At 36.1% G+C, this 14930-nt stretch overlaps 1 protein-coding gene across 1 annotated transcript in view; it reads right to left on the bottom strand.

Annotated features, from left to right (window-relative positions):
* Window positions 1-805: 805 nt before the first annotated feature.
* LOC102474035 (polypeptide N-acetylgalactosaminyltransferase 3) overlaps window positions 806-14930 on the bottom strand; it is a 15006-nt gene continuing 881 nt past the window's right edge. Inside the window, exons 2-7 of the mRNA XM_006160262.3 lie at window positions 14365-14482; window positions 12382-12582; window positions 9523-9654; window positions 9219-9320; window positions 3238-3390; window positions 806-2125 (exon numbers count right to left, since the gene is read on the bottom strand). Coding sequence (XP_006160324.2) covers window positions 2003-2125; window positions 3238-3390; window positions 9219-9320; window positions 9523-9654; window positions 12382-12582; window positions 14365-14482 — 829 coding nt within the window. The 3' untranslated portion in view covers window positions 806-2002. The remainder of the gene's footprint in view (window positions 2126-3237; window positions 3391-9218; window positions 9321-9522; window positions 9655-12381; window positions 12583-14364; window positions 14483-14930) is intronic.

Genomic DNA, 14930 nt, shown 5'->3' with positions numbered 1-14930 from the left:
CTAAGCATCTCACAGGGTCAATCTTTAATGAAATGGTTTGTATGACATTTGAGTAACACCAAATCAGGTAAGACAGATTTTTTCCCTGTGAGCGTATTTCATTCAGCCATAATAAAGTCAATCCCATCTAAATAGATTTCAGTTGGATCAAGATAAGGAAATACATCACTAATAATATGGAGGACCCTCAGATGGGTTGTTTTTTAAAAAATGTCTTATTTTCGAGAAATTATTTTGTTTTTAGAAATACAACATGCTCTAAGGTCAGTATTGGCTCACGGCTGCTTTACATCTACAGTAACAAATTGAGAAGCAGAAATTGCACATAGGTGGGCACTAATATACAATAATAATACATATTAGTAGTAGGTATAGTGATAAAGAAATACCTTTATTTATTAAGGAAATGTCAAATATGAATAGTGAGTTGTTATCTGCATCATAAAATATAACATCATATTGGCACTCACTATTTTGAAGTTATTTATCTTTCTTTCTGCCCTCTAAGACACAGTTTCAAAGCAGTGACAGGTCTTACTCTGCCTACTAGACATTTTGAAACAAAGTTAGACATACAATCAATGTCAGTTGACGTAAAATAAAAACTGGCATAATAACCAGAGAATGCACTTTTTAAAAAATGCAAGTTCAAAGATACAAACAGTAAGCTGAGGCCAATAATCCAGTTTTCTTTTGTACAATGGAGGCTCTGCCAGGTTTAGAGTATAAAACCAATCGTATTTTACTTTTAGAATAGGTACATAAAAGATCCGTCTATAAAATGACCAAAAAAAGAAAAAAAAAAGCCTTAAATCTAAGCATCATTTTTTAAAAAATCACCCTATTAAATTTTCTAAAGATCTATTATAGTATCCTCTTCATTTTTTATACTATTACTATCAAATGTTTGAATGTTTTGTAAGAAATATCTGGTGGCTCTATAAACAGCAAGTACTTCCAAATTTATTATATAAAATTCCCATGCCCCCACCTCTTACCATTATAGATTTTACCCAAAAGAGGAAAAAAAAACTTAACCAATGATGGCAATAGTGTTTAGGATTTTTATTGTGTTTCCCTCATAGATAAAAATAAGGCTTTTTTGATGGAAAAAATACACTACAAAGACAATCTATAATTGAATCAGTAACAAATAAAATTTAGCTTAAATAAGTCAAGTATTCTGCATTTAAAATTCAATATCACAAACATTCAAGATTAGTAAATTCTGGTAAGAAAATAAAGACTAGCAGAAAGGAAAAGGACACCTTTTCAGCCAATAGTAATTTATAAAGTCTTTTAAAGATTGCTTTGGAAAAACTTAAGAAAAGTTATTTAAGGAAGACTTACGTGCTTCAAGTCGAATGGCCTTCAGAATAAAAAATATCTTTAAATTTTCCAAGAAATTTCAGTGTTAAAAATATTTCTTTCCTTATTCAATTTCATGTTTAAGGAGACATTTGACATATATGTAAGAGGCAAAAAAAAAATTCACCTGAATTTTAAAGTACAATAAATTCTAGATCTACAAAAATTTCCTGTTTTTTACACAGTGACCAATGTTTGATATTCATTGATCCATTTATGTGTAGTTAAAAAAAAAAAAAGAGTATGAAATCTTTCCCACTCTCCTTCAAAAAGTAGGGAAATATTTTAAATCGTGAGCATTTTTATGTAGTTATGTATATCCTCAAATGTACAAAATACGCAAACATTACTTGACTTGGAAAAGTTTTCATCATATTGTAAACATCTCTTCCCTTAATCTGGACATTTCAAAACTCTCTTTGGTATTACTAGTTAAATTGTGCTTTGAAACAGAAACTTATGAAATTTCTGTAGCAGTGCTACACAGACATTTTAAGACATAAATAAGGAAAATGCACTTGGAATAAGTTACAATTAGCTGCTTTTGCATAATTTTTAAAACTACAGTGTTTGCCTGGTCACAGTTTTAAGAGAAAGAATATCTCCTTTTCAACTCCTTAGTTTTAAGGAACCCTTAATCATTTTGGCTAAATATCCATTTTTGGAGTGAATCTGATGGATTGCATGGCACTAAGTTTGGATGCTCTCCATTTGCTGAAAGGCACATTTTAAAGAATGGATTATATAGAAGTTGATCCTGGAATAAAAGGAAACACAACAGACAATAAGTTTCAAGATTCATAGTTAAAAATAAGTATACAAATGACTTTATGGTTTCATCAAAGCCAAAAAAATCCCTTGCATACTAAATATACATATTTCTTAACTTTAAATTTTTTAAGAGAGATTTTTGCTATAGAGTGTGTGCACTCACCAGACAAAGAGAGAGCTACAAAGAGACAGAAAGGGAGAAATCACCCCCCAGTAGGGATGGCCACGCCATAACCCCTCCTCCATTCTCGTCTCAGGATCTTGGGTACACAAGGTGCACATGCGCCTAGTGTGAATTTTTAAGTTGCTGGGTCCAGGATTTGAACCATGGTCAACTATGTGGGATTCTAGCAACATAATCATGATGCCATCTGCTGGTGGCAACTTTAAATCTTTCTAAGATCAACTATGTCTGAAGAAATTTTGTCAGATTCTGATGTAAGCACTGCCATTTATACCACTAATGTTCACCTAACATAAAGTATTACATAAATGAAAAGAGGTAAACATAGCAAGGTGTGAATATAGTTTTCAAACAAGGATTCCTTCAGAAACCTTAAGTAACACATTGTTTTAAAAAATCATAAATAATAAAAGCCAGTTTTGCTACTATTGCAAAAACTAATTTTCAGGAGAATTGCTACTATGCATCTAAACTTTAAAATACGTGTTTAAAAACAGAAGAGAATGACTATATTTTCTCTCCATTCTAGATTCATGACAAAATACGGAAACGGGGGACAAAAGAATTTACACAACAAAAAAAATGATTTTTTTTCTCTCTGTCCGGGGAAAAAGTGTTAAAATTAAAAGTATTATAAAAAAAGAAACTGAAAATGAGCAACTATCATTAATAATTTATAAAAATGTGGATTTGCATAAACCACAGCTCAGCCAAGCCACTTTAGAATTATTTTGTTCCTTAGGTTGCTTGACTCATGGATAAATTCTCTTATCACATGGGTCAAAGTACATGATAACGAAGTGAATAAACTCTGAGGAATAAATCCATGTGCTACGTTTTATGCATTTTCCAGGTCTGCAATTGGAACTCATCAAAATACATAAACGAGAGGTGAGTCGACTGCACTTGGGTACCTTCTGGATGTCCCATATCTGCTCTGCAGTAACAACTGTCTTGTGGCCTTTGTAGGCACAGGCCTTCAGCTGAACGGGACCTTTAGCAGCATGAAGACATAATTCCTTCTGGATGTTGTGCCGAATTTCACGCTGAGCAGAGTATTCAAAGTACTGTGGAAGGAAGAGTGCTGTTAGTGACAAAAGCACCCTCTATGCTCAATTGCAAAATAAAGCCTTAAAAAATCAGCAGCAGTGAATAATAAAGTCACACCTACTTTAACAAAATAATGAAATAAGAGCTATGAGAAACATAAGCTCAACTTTTATGATAAAGGATACTACAGCCTTCCTTTAGCCTATCACTGACACGGGTACTTAATTAAGTCAGTATTGCCTTCCTTCCCATTCCAGAAACAAAGTTATTACTTAGCATGGAGGCTAGCATAAGCATTCTACAGAAAAGGGCCTGGAAAGTCCTAATTAACATTAACTGCCTCTTCCTCTCTCCCACAAATGTTTCTTTTCTCTTACTCATCCCAATAAAGACATTTTCACAAGACTAGGAACTATGGGGGTGGTTTCTTTGCCTTGGTTTCCCTAGGATCTACTGAATGACTATGTAGATTATGGCTATGAAGATAAATGAGTTAACATGTGCAAACACTTAAAATAACTACTGGCATGTGGTGAACATCGGATACATTTGAACTGTTATGACTACAATACTATTGATGTTTCTTTCTCCCCACATTTCCAAATAATTAGTCTCTTAGTTATACTGAATCTTCTCAGATGTTATCATCACATCCTTTCTTTTTTTTTTTTTTTTCTTTTTTAAGAGGTTTCTGCGATAGGGTACGTGCACTCACCAGACAGAGATAGAAAGCAAGAAATCACCCACTCAGCCCCGACCCCCCAGTGGGGATGGCCACGCCGCAATCCCTTCTCCTCCATTCTCCTCTTGGGATCTTGGGCACGCACGCACACGTGCCTGGCATGAATTTTAAGCCACCAAGTCCGGGACTCAAACCGTGGTCGACTACATGGGAATCCAGCAACATAGCCATTACACTAACTGCTGGTCCTGACCATCACATCCTTTCTTACTTCCATATTCTCACTTTTCACACTTAGACCCTCAGAATTACTACTATAGCACCTCCAGCTATCTCTAATTTCTGCTGGCAGTAAATGTTTTGGTGTTGCTTTCTTTTAATGCCAAAGGGTAAGAGTGAAAGAGCCCCCTACATTCCCTTCCCCTAGGACCTGGTCATGTCACAATCCTTTTCCTCCAACTTTCTATCCCATCACGATGCTGGACACATATGTATGTCGAGGATGTTTTTGAAACTGCCAGGCTAGTACTTGAACCATAGCCAGCCATGTGGGATCTGGCTTATTTTGGTGAGTGCTTACCTACTGTGCTAGTGGGGCCAGCCCAGTTCATTTGCTGTAGCTTTGGTTTGATCTCCTAATGCCCCTGCTTAAGTACAACAATTGTGTTGCTACAAGAATGCTTGTACTCCTTAATTGATACATGAAAGCTTCCATTTCCAATCTTATAACAGCACTATTTATATATTATGCACTTTTTGCAAAATGCTACCTACCAATGTAGGCCATGCATGTCTGTAACTTTCAGACTTCACTTTACTCTCTCTGCTTTGCTTGGAATGCCCTTCTGACCTGTTTCTGCTTACCTAACCCATTTCACCCTGCAAGCGCCAACTCAGACATTACCTTCCTTTTTAGCTTTTCTTAGATTTGTCCTACCGCACAAACAGGTTCTGTTTAAGGTCTCTAGAGTACAAGGGGGTCTTTAAAAGTTCATGGAAAATATGTATTAAGAGAAAATTACGCATGATTTCAAATTTTTTTGCACCAAAACAAACTCACACTTTAAATCCATTTTCCCACAAACTTTTAAGTCCTTTTACATATCACAGAAAACATTTTTAGCACTCTATTAGAAGTGTGGGTGCTTTCCCATAGACTAAAATCAGGCGAGGTACCTACTAAAAATATCCATGACAAATAAAATATTTCATAATGCTGCATTCTAATAATAAAATAATATAATTAATTTTCAATACTAAAAAACAGTAGCACTATTATTTATTGAGTTCGTGTGTTCTAGAAGACACTGTGTTGCACTGTTCATTCCTGTTAGTACAGGTGCTCCACAAATATTAACTGAATTAACCGTCATGTATCTTGAGTTCCCTTCTTCTTAGTCTCCTTTTAAATTTATCTCTCCCCACAAAGAAAACAGATATCATTTTTATAACTCATAGTTCTTCAGGTAGAAACATTGAAAGAAAATGGGTTTAGATGATGAAAATAGCACTCCTAACTATGTTAACTGTTTAAGAAAGATAAACCTTAAGATTTCAAAGGTGGCAAGAAAGGCTGTTGAATATATTACCTATTATTAAAAAGCCATTAAAATGAAAATTATAAGGAATGGAAGATAGTTTAAAATACTTTGGTACCAACAGCAACAAAAAGTATATAATTAAGTAGCTGGAAATATTGGAGAGACCTGTAGCTTAGAACCGTAATGAACACCCGGAAAGAGAAAGTGAATGGAACATTAAGTGTACTAAAGTGATTATGACTTAAACTGCATTGCCCCAGTGTAGCAGCCAATTAAGTCACATAACCAAAATATTTCTCACTTGCATTCATAAATATTCTAACAACGGAGTTTTATACAATAAAAAAACACTGTTCTCTGATCCAAACAGTAGATGGGAACATGAAAAAATGACCAAGTTATATGATATCCCTTAAATATTAGCACTCAAAGAACTAAATTGTGCAGAGACCTTTAAGTGCAGCACTAGAGTGAAAGCAAATTGATATCAATGGCTGTGTTAGGGTAACGGGAGTCAGAGTCATCTTAAAATATAAACCAGATAATATTATTCTCAGACTTAAACCCCTCTAATGACTTCTGTCAAACCCAGAATTAAATTCAAGTTCCTTAATGAGGCCTACAAAGCCCTACGTGACCAGGTCCCTTGTCAACCCTCTGACCTAATTTCCTTCCCCTCTCGGGCTGGACCACTCCGCTCTAGCCACACCGACACAGGCTCTCCACTTTCCCCATGTCCTTGTCTTGCTCCACTGGTCACTGGCCTCTGCTCTCACCAATCCATCTTCTCCTGGATGCTTTGTGTCCCAGCTCAAGTAGGCCTCCTAGCTACAACCCCCTTCCCAGGAAGAGCTTCCCTAACTTCTGAAAATAATCCTACACACATATACATTACCCCCACCTGCTTTTTCCCCCCCCTCTTCACACCCAAATTACAAAAAAACTTCTTCCTTCCCTATGAAAAATATGTCCCTGCGGAACAGAAGCTGCACAAGGTCAGGGACTTTGACTTTTTCACTACTCTAACAATGCAGATCACATTATATCACAAATATTTTTTGAATAAATATGTGAATTTTTTCTCCATCCCCAAGTTTTAAAAGACAGTCACAGATATCCATAATTTTTAAATACTTGTAGGTACAAGTATTTAAAGTATAAAAACATCTTTATGACAATTAAAAAAAAAAACAGATAAAACAATGCTTATATCTTTAACTTGTAAGATAGTCTGGACTTTCTACCGAAATACCTCTAGCTACTTGAGAAGACTATATACTTGCCTCTTTTCTTTATTACTCCTTTCTGTACAGTTTTCTCACTCTGGTACCCTGTCCACCGGCCACCTCACTAACACCTACTTACCTTTCAAAAAATGTTTGAAAATGTCATCTTTCTCAGAAAAGGTATGGGCACCCAGTCTAACTCAGATGGCCTTCTTACCCCTCCAGAGCACTCTGACTGCTTTCTCTCAGTACGACCTTGTCATCCTGATTACAACTCTGGTTTTGAAATATACATCTCCTAAAGGAATTGGAATCTAAACTGGCTGAACTCAACCGAATGAACTCATCAGATATCCTCTCATGCAGGGGCCACTTAGTGAATCGTTGAGGTGAATGAACAAATGAGAAAAGTAGAATCTAATCCTTCTAGGAGTTAAGTTGAAAAGTAGAGAAAGGAAGTTAAAACCCAGAACTTTAATATTCAATATATTCTCTACCTATACGATAGTATTTAGCATTTGAATCTTAACACAGTGAAACAGGGACCAGCAGTTGGCGTAATGGGTATGTCACTGGATTCCCATGTAGTCAACCACGGTTTGAGTCCCAGACCCAGTTGCTTAAACTCACACTGGGCATGTGTGCGTATGTGCCCAAGATCCTGAGAGGAGAATGGAGAAGAGATTGCAGCGTGGTCATCCCCCCAGGGAGGGTGATTTCTCGCGTTCTGTCTCTCTCTGTCTTTCTGGTGAGTACATGCACACTATAGCAAAAAATCTCTCCAAAAAAAAAGATCCATAAAAACCCTCTCACAAAAAAAAAAAAAAAAAAGAAAGAAAAAAACAGTGAAACAGTAGAAGAGTTAGGTAATAAGCTGGGATGTCACCAAAGAGAATCAGAACATACTTTTTGGGAGGATTGGGGTGGATGGATATTGAAATAATTTTGTGGTCACACACACACGCACACACAAAACTTACTATGCTGCTGTTTCAGCATTAACACTTGAGGTAATTTTCTATTAAATCCAGTAAAGGCCAGCCCCATGGCCTGGTGATTAAGGGCACTAGTTCCCACACTGTGTGTTTCGAATTCCAGCCCCAGTAGATTGAAAAACACACCAGGCATTTGCGCGTGCATGCCCAAAATCCTGACAGGATAGAGAAATGTGAGGAGAAGGGATTGTGGCATGACCATGTCCTGTAGGGAGAGGCTTTCTCCCCATCCCTCCTTCTCTCTCAGGTTAGTGCATCTACCTTCTGGCAAATTTAAATTACATACGTACATAAATCCAATTAAATATGGCCTTTGTATATAATCTTGCAAAATTACCAAGCCAGTAACCAAACAAATTCCAAAGATCTTCACAGAATCATAATTTTTTTTAAATTTCACATAGCATTATTCTTTATTTTCTCATTTTCCTTTCTATCGAATGAGTAAGCAACTTAAAATTACTTCAGATCTAGAGTAAAATCCAAAATTAAATACAATTTTACCAATAAGTACCATAGTCTAAAAACAGAAATGTGAGGAGAAGGGATTGTGGCATGACCATGTCCTGTAGGGAGAGGCTTTCTCCCCATCCCTCCTTCTCTCTCAGGTTAGTGCATCTACCTTCTGGCAAATTTAAATTACATACGTACATAAATCCAATTAAATATGGCCTTTGTATATAATCTTGCAAAATTACCAAAACAGTAACCAAACAAATTCCAAAGATCTTCACAGAATCATAATTTTTTTTAAATTTCACATAGCATTATTCTTTATTTTCTCATTTTCCTTTCTATCGAATGAGTAAGCAACTTAAAATTACTTCAGATCTAGAGTAAAATCCAAAATTAAATACAATTTTACCAATAAGTACCATAGTCTAAAAACATTTCAGTTTAATAGTTCAAATCTTTTTAATTAAAAGCTAATTCAGAGCTCCTGAAAAATATTCTGTCTCATTTGTGTTTGTAAGTGTTAACAAGAAGGAAGTACTTTTAAAATAATTATTTATTTTAATTTTATTTATGTATTTATTTATTTTAATTTGGCCAGAGAGAGACACAGAGAGAGAGAAAAAAAAAGAGAGAGGGAAAGTGAGAAAGCAAGCCATCAGGTTGGGACCTGAACAGTTGTCAGTCATGTGGGAGTGACCAGCGCCTTACCCACCACCTCACATGCTTGCCCTGAGAAGGAAATTTTTTTTAAGAAATATTTTTTATTTAACTTTATTTAGTTATTTTAATTTGACCAGAGAGGGACAGAGTGGGGGAGGGTGGGGAATGAGAAAGGAAGCTGACAGGTCCGGGACTCGAACTGTGGTCAGCCATGCGGTAGTCCAACGACCTTAACCACCATGCCACCTGCTGGCCCCGAGGAAGTATTTTTAGTGGAGTGCTCACCTGGTTTCCTCCAAGTCCATGACATGTATACAAAATTAAAGGTTTGCCTCCTTGGTTATTTTCTCCAACGTCCAAACATAGAGGCTGACCAACACTTTTAATCTAAATAAAAAATTTCAAGTCATAAAAAATTTTTGCATCTGTGTAGTTTACATATTTTTAAAATTAATTTCAGATAGTAGTCATAATAGTACTGTAAAATCTCAAAAGCAATAAGTCTGAAAGTATTTTAGCAATTTTCTCTGAACCACAGAAATGCTGGTGGCAAGTATATCAAGCAAAAAAGGAACAGAAAAATACTCACATATCCAGATATAACAGGATTAAGGTCTGGCACATATGCTTCTGGGTAAATATTGTTCAGATACCATGTAAAGTTTTTACATTGAAGGCGATGTTTTATTTCAAATCGTTTTGAAAGATCACCAAATGATTTCTGGAACAAGATGAGAGAAGTAAAGGAAGCGCTTAATCAAAACAACAGCATCAATAAAGTACTTCAAATGCTATTGTTTGTATTTAAATTTAGATATAAAAAATTCTGGGCCAAAATGCAATATGCAATTTAAATGCATTCACCACTCAATCAGGCAACAAATATGCCTGCCTGTTTGTTTCTGGCTTCAGAAAGAATTGAGGACTACTGCAGTGCTGACACGGTGCTATTTTGTCTTTCAGTTGTGCCTTTCCTACAGAACAAAGATCTCTAAAGAAATGCCATGAGTGGAAGAATGATAGTGGGAGCATCCAAAAATGAGCCCAACTCCATACCTAAAAGTGATCTGTAAAGTGAGGTGTGAAATGAGAGGTATAGATGAAAGTGTCAAAACATCATGCAATTTATATATCTTCTAAACCAAGTCCGCAATTAACAACCACCAGGACTGGCCACATTGCTTGGTGGTTAAGGGAGGCAGATCCCACATGGCTGACCAGTTTCAGTCCTGGCCTTAGTAGTTTGAATAACACACCAGACATATGTGTGTGTGCACCAAAAAATCTTCACAGGATGGAGAAATGGAGAAGGGATTGCACATGACCACATTCCATTGTGGGGTGCTTTCTCCTGCTCCCTCCTTCTCTGTCACTCACTTTGTCTCTTTCTGATGAACACATGTGTTCTTTGGCAAATAAAAAAAACAAACAAACATAAAACTGCCACCAAAAGATAACATAACTGGAAATAGTCATTTTTTTTTCTTTTGCTAGCTTAAGGGTACTGCTCACTCACAACAAACTATAAACTGAACCTTACTAGAAAAAGTCAATTTTTGAGTTCATTGCATTTTATTTTCCTTTATTTTTAGAGGGGAAAAAGAAAAACATTTAAAAAAGCACTGTTAAACTAAGAAGTTATTTTGTTAAGAGGCAAAATTTTAGAAAAAAAAATGTATTTGATACCTAAATGTGTAAAAAAGTAAATACTAAAGCTTACAAGTTCAACAAAAAAAAATATTTTCTTATGCCAACTTCAATATCTTAAACCCAGGTGTTTCAGCAAAAAGTTTGACTCGTAAGGTCTCCTGGCTAGTTTATGCATTTTACCAAGTAGATCTATGGGTCCTGCAGCAAAACGGGTGTTTGCAGGCTCACTTGGCCCTTGGTGGGTGACCAGCAGAGCATAAGCAAGTTCTCCCTTTACTGTCTAGCAAGTCTTCTCCTAGAACTCAGTTCTAACATACCAGGTGTCACAATTCTGCAGAGCAGAATCGATCTAGGACAGGTTGCTAAGGAGAGCGCCATACATTGGTTAACACACTGCCTGCTCTCACTCTGAGCCTACAGTCCATGTCAGCCAACTCATAAGCACCCTACAAAGCGTCAGTCCCATTTTACATTTTCTAAGGAGCTTTACTCGCTAAGGTAGAACCCCCAGTGAGCAGTGAAACTGGAACTTGAAAAAAAAAAAAATCCCTTTATATTCTTGGCTCAGTCTCATGCCACATTAAGACACAATCTCTAGCTCTAGTTCCAAAAGCTACTTTGGAGCCAGCTGGTGGCATAAAGTGGATCCCACATGAATGAGCGTGTGGGTTGTGTCCTGGACCCAATGGCTTGAAAAATGCACTGGGTATATGTGCATGTATACCCAAAATTTTGAAAGGAGAAATGGAAAATTGCAGTGTGGCCTTCCCTCAATGGCAGGGAGCAGGTTTTCTCATTCTCTCTTTCTGGAAACCATACATTCCCTCTAGTTAAAATAAATAAATAAATAAAAGCTACTTAGAACTTTTGATAGGTCCAAAAGTTGAAGTATAAAGCAACGTTACTTAATTTATTTTCTTTGAGTAAAATATTAAACCTAAGCAGTAACAAAACAAAATATCTAATATCTTGCCTATCTAAAAAGATACATCCTGTGCCCGCTCTGTGGTGCACCAGTACTGTGCTGCTCAAGAGAAGCTATATTCCACGTGGCAACTACTGTTCAAATCCCTGGCCCGATCAGTCTGAAACATACCGGGCATGTGTGTGAGTGCCCCAAATCTGATGGGTTGGAAGACTGAAAGAAGGGGCTCACAGCATGACCAGACCCTCTGGGGCTCACAGCATGACCAGGCCCTCTGGCGGGGCTCACCGCTCTTATTTTCTCTCACTTCTACATGTACGTGTGCATGCTTGCTCATGAATGAAGAAGAAACAAAAAAGATAACATCAAATAGAATGTCAGAATTTTTAAAAAGTAGTTTACTTAATTTTTCTGTAATAAAGGAGGAAACTAGCATTCAAAAGTTATACATTTTGAGTTAAAATTAAAAAAAAAAACACCAGCTTCAAAAATACATTTTTTGCTGTTTGTTTGTTTAACCTGAGAAAATCTAAATAAACAAAAGTACATACAAACCTGTATAAATGTTTTTTGTAGAGAGATTTTTACTATTGGGTGTTATGTGCTTGCAGGAGAGACAAGGAGAGACCGAGAGACAGAAAGCAAGATATCACCCTCTGTGGGGATGGCCATGCCACAGTCCTTTCTCTTCCATTCTCCTCTCAGGATTTTGGGGACATATGCACATATGCCCAATGTGTTTCAAGCCACCAGGTCTGGAACTCAAACCATGGTCAACTATGTGGGTGTCCAGTGCCTTGACCACTATGCTACCTGCTGGTCCCAAGCTTGTATAAATTTTTATTGTAATTGAATTATTTAGTTAGAACTTACTTGTTTAACAATTTTTGCTGCATCTGTGTTTCTCCTGTAAAATATTTCCTTGTAGTCATCCATCCAGACTTCTGCAAGGCGCACTTGGTTGCGAGCAATCACCTGAGTGCCTTTTGGGAAGGAATGAGGGCTTTTGCTGCGAAAGACATGTCCAACAACAGAGCAAGGCATAATCTCCAACTGCCCACCACATTGCCATACCTGATAATTAATGATATTTGTTTAAATTTACAGTATTTTAGGAAAATCAAACTGTGCTTTTAAGTTCACCTTTAAGATATTAACAAAAACAAAATACAGAGGAGAGATTTATCACAACATCACAAATAGTCTCTGTCTTTTGCCAGGCCAACTTAGGTTCTTGAACACAAAGAATGATCTTAATAAAGAGTATAAGCACTATTTTCTGAAAACAAAAGCACATTTTCAGAAAGCAAATTTTTAAAAAACAGTCACTTCACATGTTTCATAAAAGTGAATTTCAAAATTTCATTTTCTGCAAACAATTCTGTAGGTTCTCTGATACACACAGAAGACCAAGGCTCTTGTGCATTTTGCTTCCATCTTACACAGCTTACATGGCCAGTTCACTTAAACCACTGGGTTTCTCTTCTAAGGCATGAACTAGCTGTCTGGGTGTAAATACACCCAGACTCTATTTAGCTGTGGCATAATTTTATAATCAAGAAAACAATGCCAGGCAGTCAGCAATACCAAAGTATAACCTACTAAAGTTGTGAAGTAGTTGATCAGTATAAAAAGACTCATGCCTATCTTGTGAGAAGATGTCAAAAACTTGTTTGCATTAGCTCTACATAAAATGACAAATCATAAAAATCAATCTTTCACTTAAATATCATAATAATTGATTCTTCTATAAATAATCAATCACTAAGCAAAAAAAAATCAGAAAACAAGTCATGTTTAAAAGTATGTGCTATAAGGACAAATAAGCAAAACTTTTTCTTTTTCTTTTTCTTTTTCTAAGAGATTTTTGTCATAGGGCGAGCATGCTTGGCAGACAGAGACAGTGAGAGGGAAAGTGAGAAATCACTCCCCCAAGGAGGATTGGCCATACTGCAATCCCTTCTCCTCTATTCTCCTCCTGGGATCTTGAGCACACCTGCAAACGTGCTCAGAGTGATTTTCAAGCCACTGAGTCCAGGACTTGAACTGCAGTTGGCCAAGTGGGAAACCAGTGACGTAACCATTATACAATCTGGTGTCCCCATTTTTCTTTTTCTTTTTAAACAAATGAGAGAACTCAGTGACATGTTCAAGTCAACAAACTGCTTGAGATCCCACACACGCTAGGGACTGGAAATACTGAAATGAATAAAACGAGACCCCTGCTTTTATATGGTTCTAACTTGGCTAAGATCATTACTGCCAGTATGTGATGGAGTCAGACCAAAACCTAAATCTTCTAACTCCTACTTCAGTTCTTTTCCTTCTACTTCCAGCCTAATGGATAAAACATAATTGATAAAGTGATGACAGATAAAGAACTCAGGAAATCAAATAAATATATGTGAAGAGTTTGTTACTCAGATTAACTTTTAATATGTAAGGGGAAAAAAACAGCTTGTTTAATCCAAAGAGTTAAGTCAAATGTTCTTTAAAGCTATTCATAAATGTTTTTTCCATTCGGACTCCCTTGATAATCAACTCATTTCCTGAAGCACTAGATTTAATTATATTTATCTTGGCTGGAATTCAGTAGCTACAAGTGCGTTAATTGGTGTTATTGCCTGGACACAGGAGTTGAACTGATTCCTCTTGTTACACTGGCAACAATGAATAAATACATTAAGCTACATTTTAAAAGGAAATATCCTTACTCCAAAATTCATAGCAATGAAATTTTAGAAAGCATGAAAAGCAAAGACTGCATACATCCAGTAAAAGTCTGTACCAGCCAATTAGAACACAATGTATTTCATTGTTTAATATGTGCGCTATATTTAATCTCCATAAACTTACTCTGAAAGACATTTCTATGTTTTCACCTCCCCAGATTTCCATTTCTTCATCATAACTTCCGATATACTCAAAATATTCTTTTGATATGGAAAAAAGGCCTCCTGCAAAAGTGGGTGTCCTGAAAAACAATCCATTGGCAAACTCTTTCATAAAAACTAACAAGAAAAAATGAAATATTTTAAGAACTGAATCAAATTCACAAATTAAAGCAGTATCACAATTTCAAAACTTTTGTATGGGTTAGTAAAAATGAAAAATTCTATCATCTTCAAAGTCAAGTGTTGCGGGTAGAATTTATTTTAAATGTTCTCTTCCAGCAGAGGAAAATTATGAAGTGCCTTCTAACCATTCTATAAGATTCTTAATGATTTATGAGGAAGACAAAAGAGTCACTTTATTCTACTTCCTACTTAGTAACATTATGTATAAGTGCACATGTAAATGACTTTTCTATTTTTCTCTATATAGAATGTGTGTTTTCTTTCAGTTGTTAGTATGAGTTAGCTCAAAGGCAATTGCTATTTTTTTTTTTTTTTTTTTTTTTTTTTCCATTGGGGATTGGCCCT

Source organism: Tupaia chinensis, unplaced genomic scaffold (assembly GCF_000334495.1).
Source record: "Tupaia chinensis unplaced genomic scaffold, TupChi_1.0 Scaffold000674_1, whole genome shotgun sequence".
NCBI classification, from domain to species: domain Eukaryota; kingdom Metazoa; phylum Chordata; class Mammalia; order Scandentia; family Tupaiidae; genus Tupaia; species Tupaia belangeri.
Note: the sequence above shows the minus strand (reverse complement) of the source record. Positions and strands in the feature narration are given on the sequence as shown.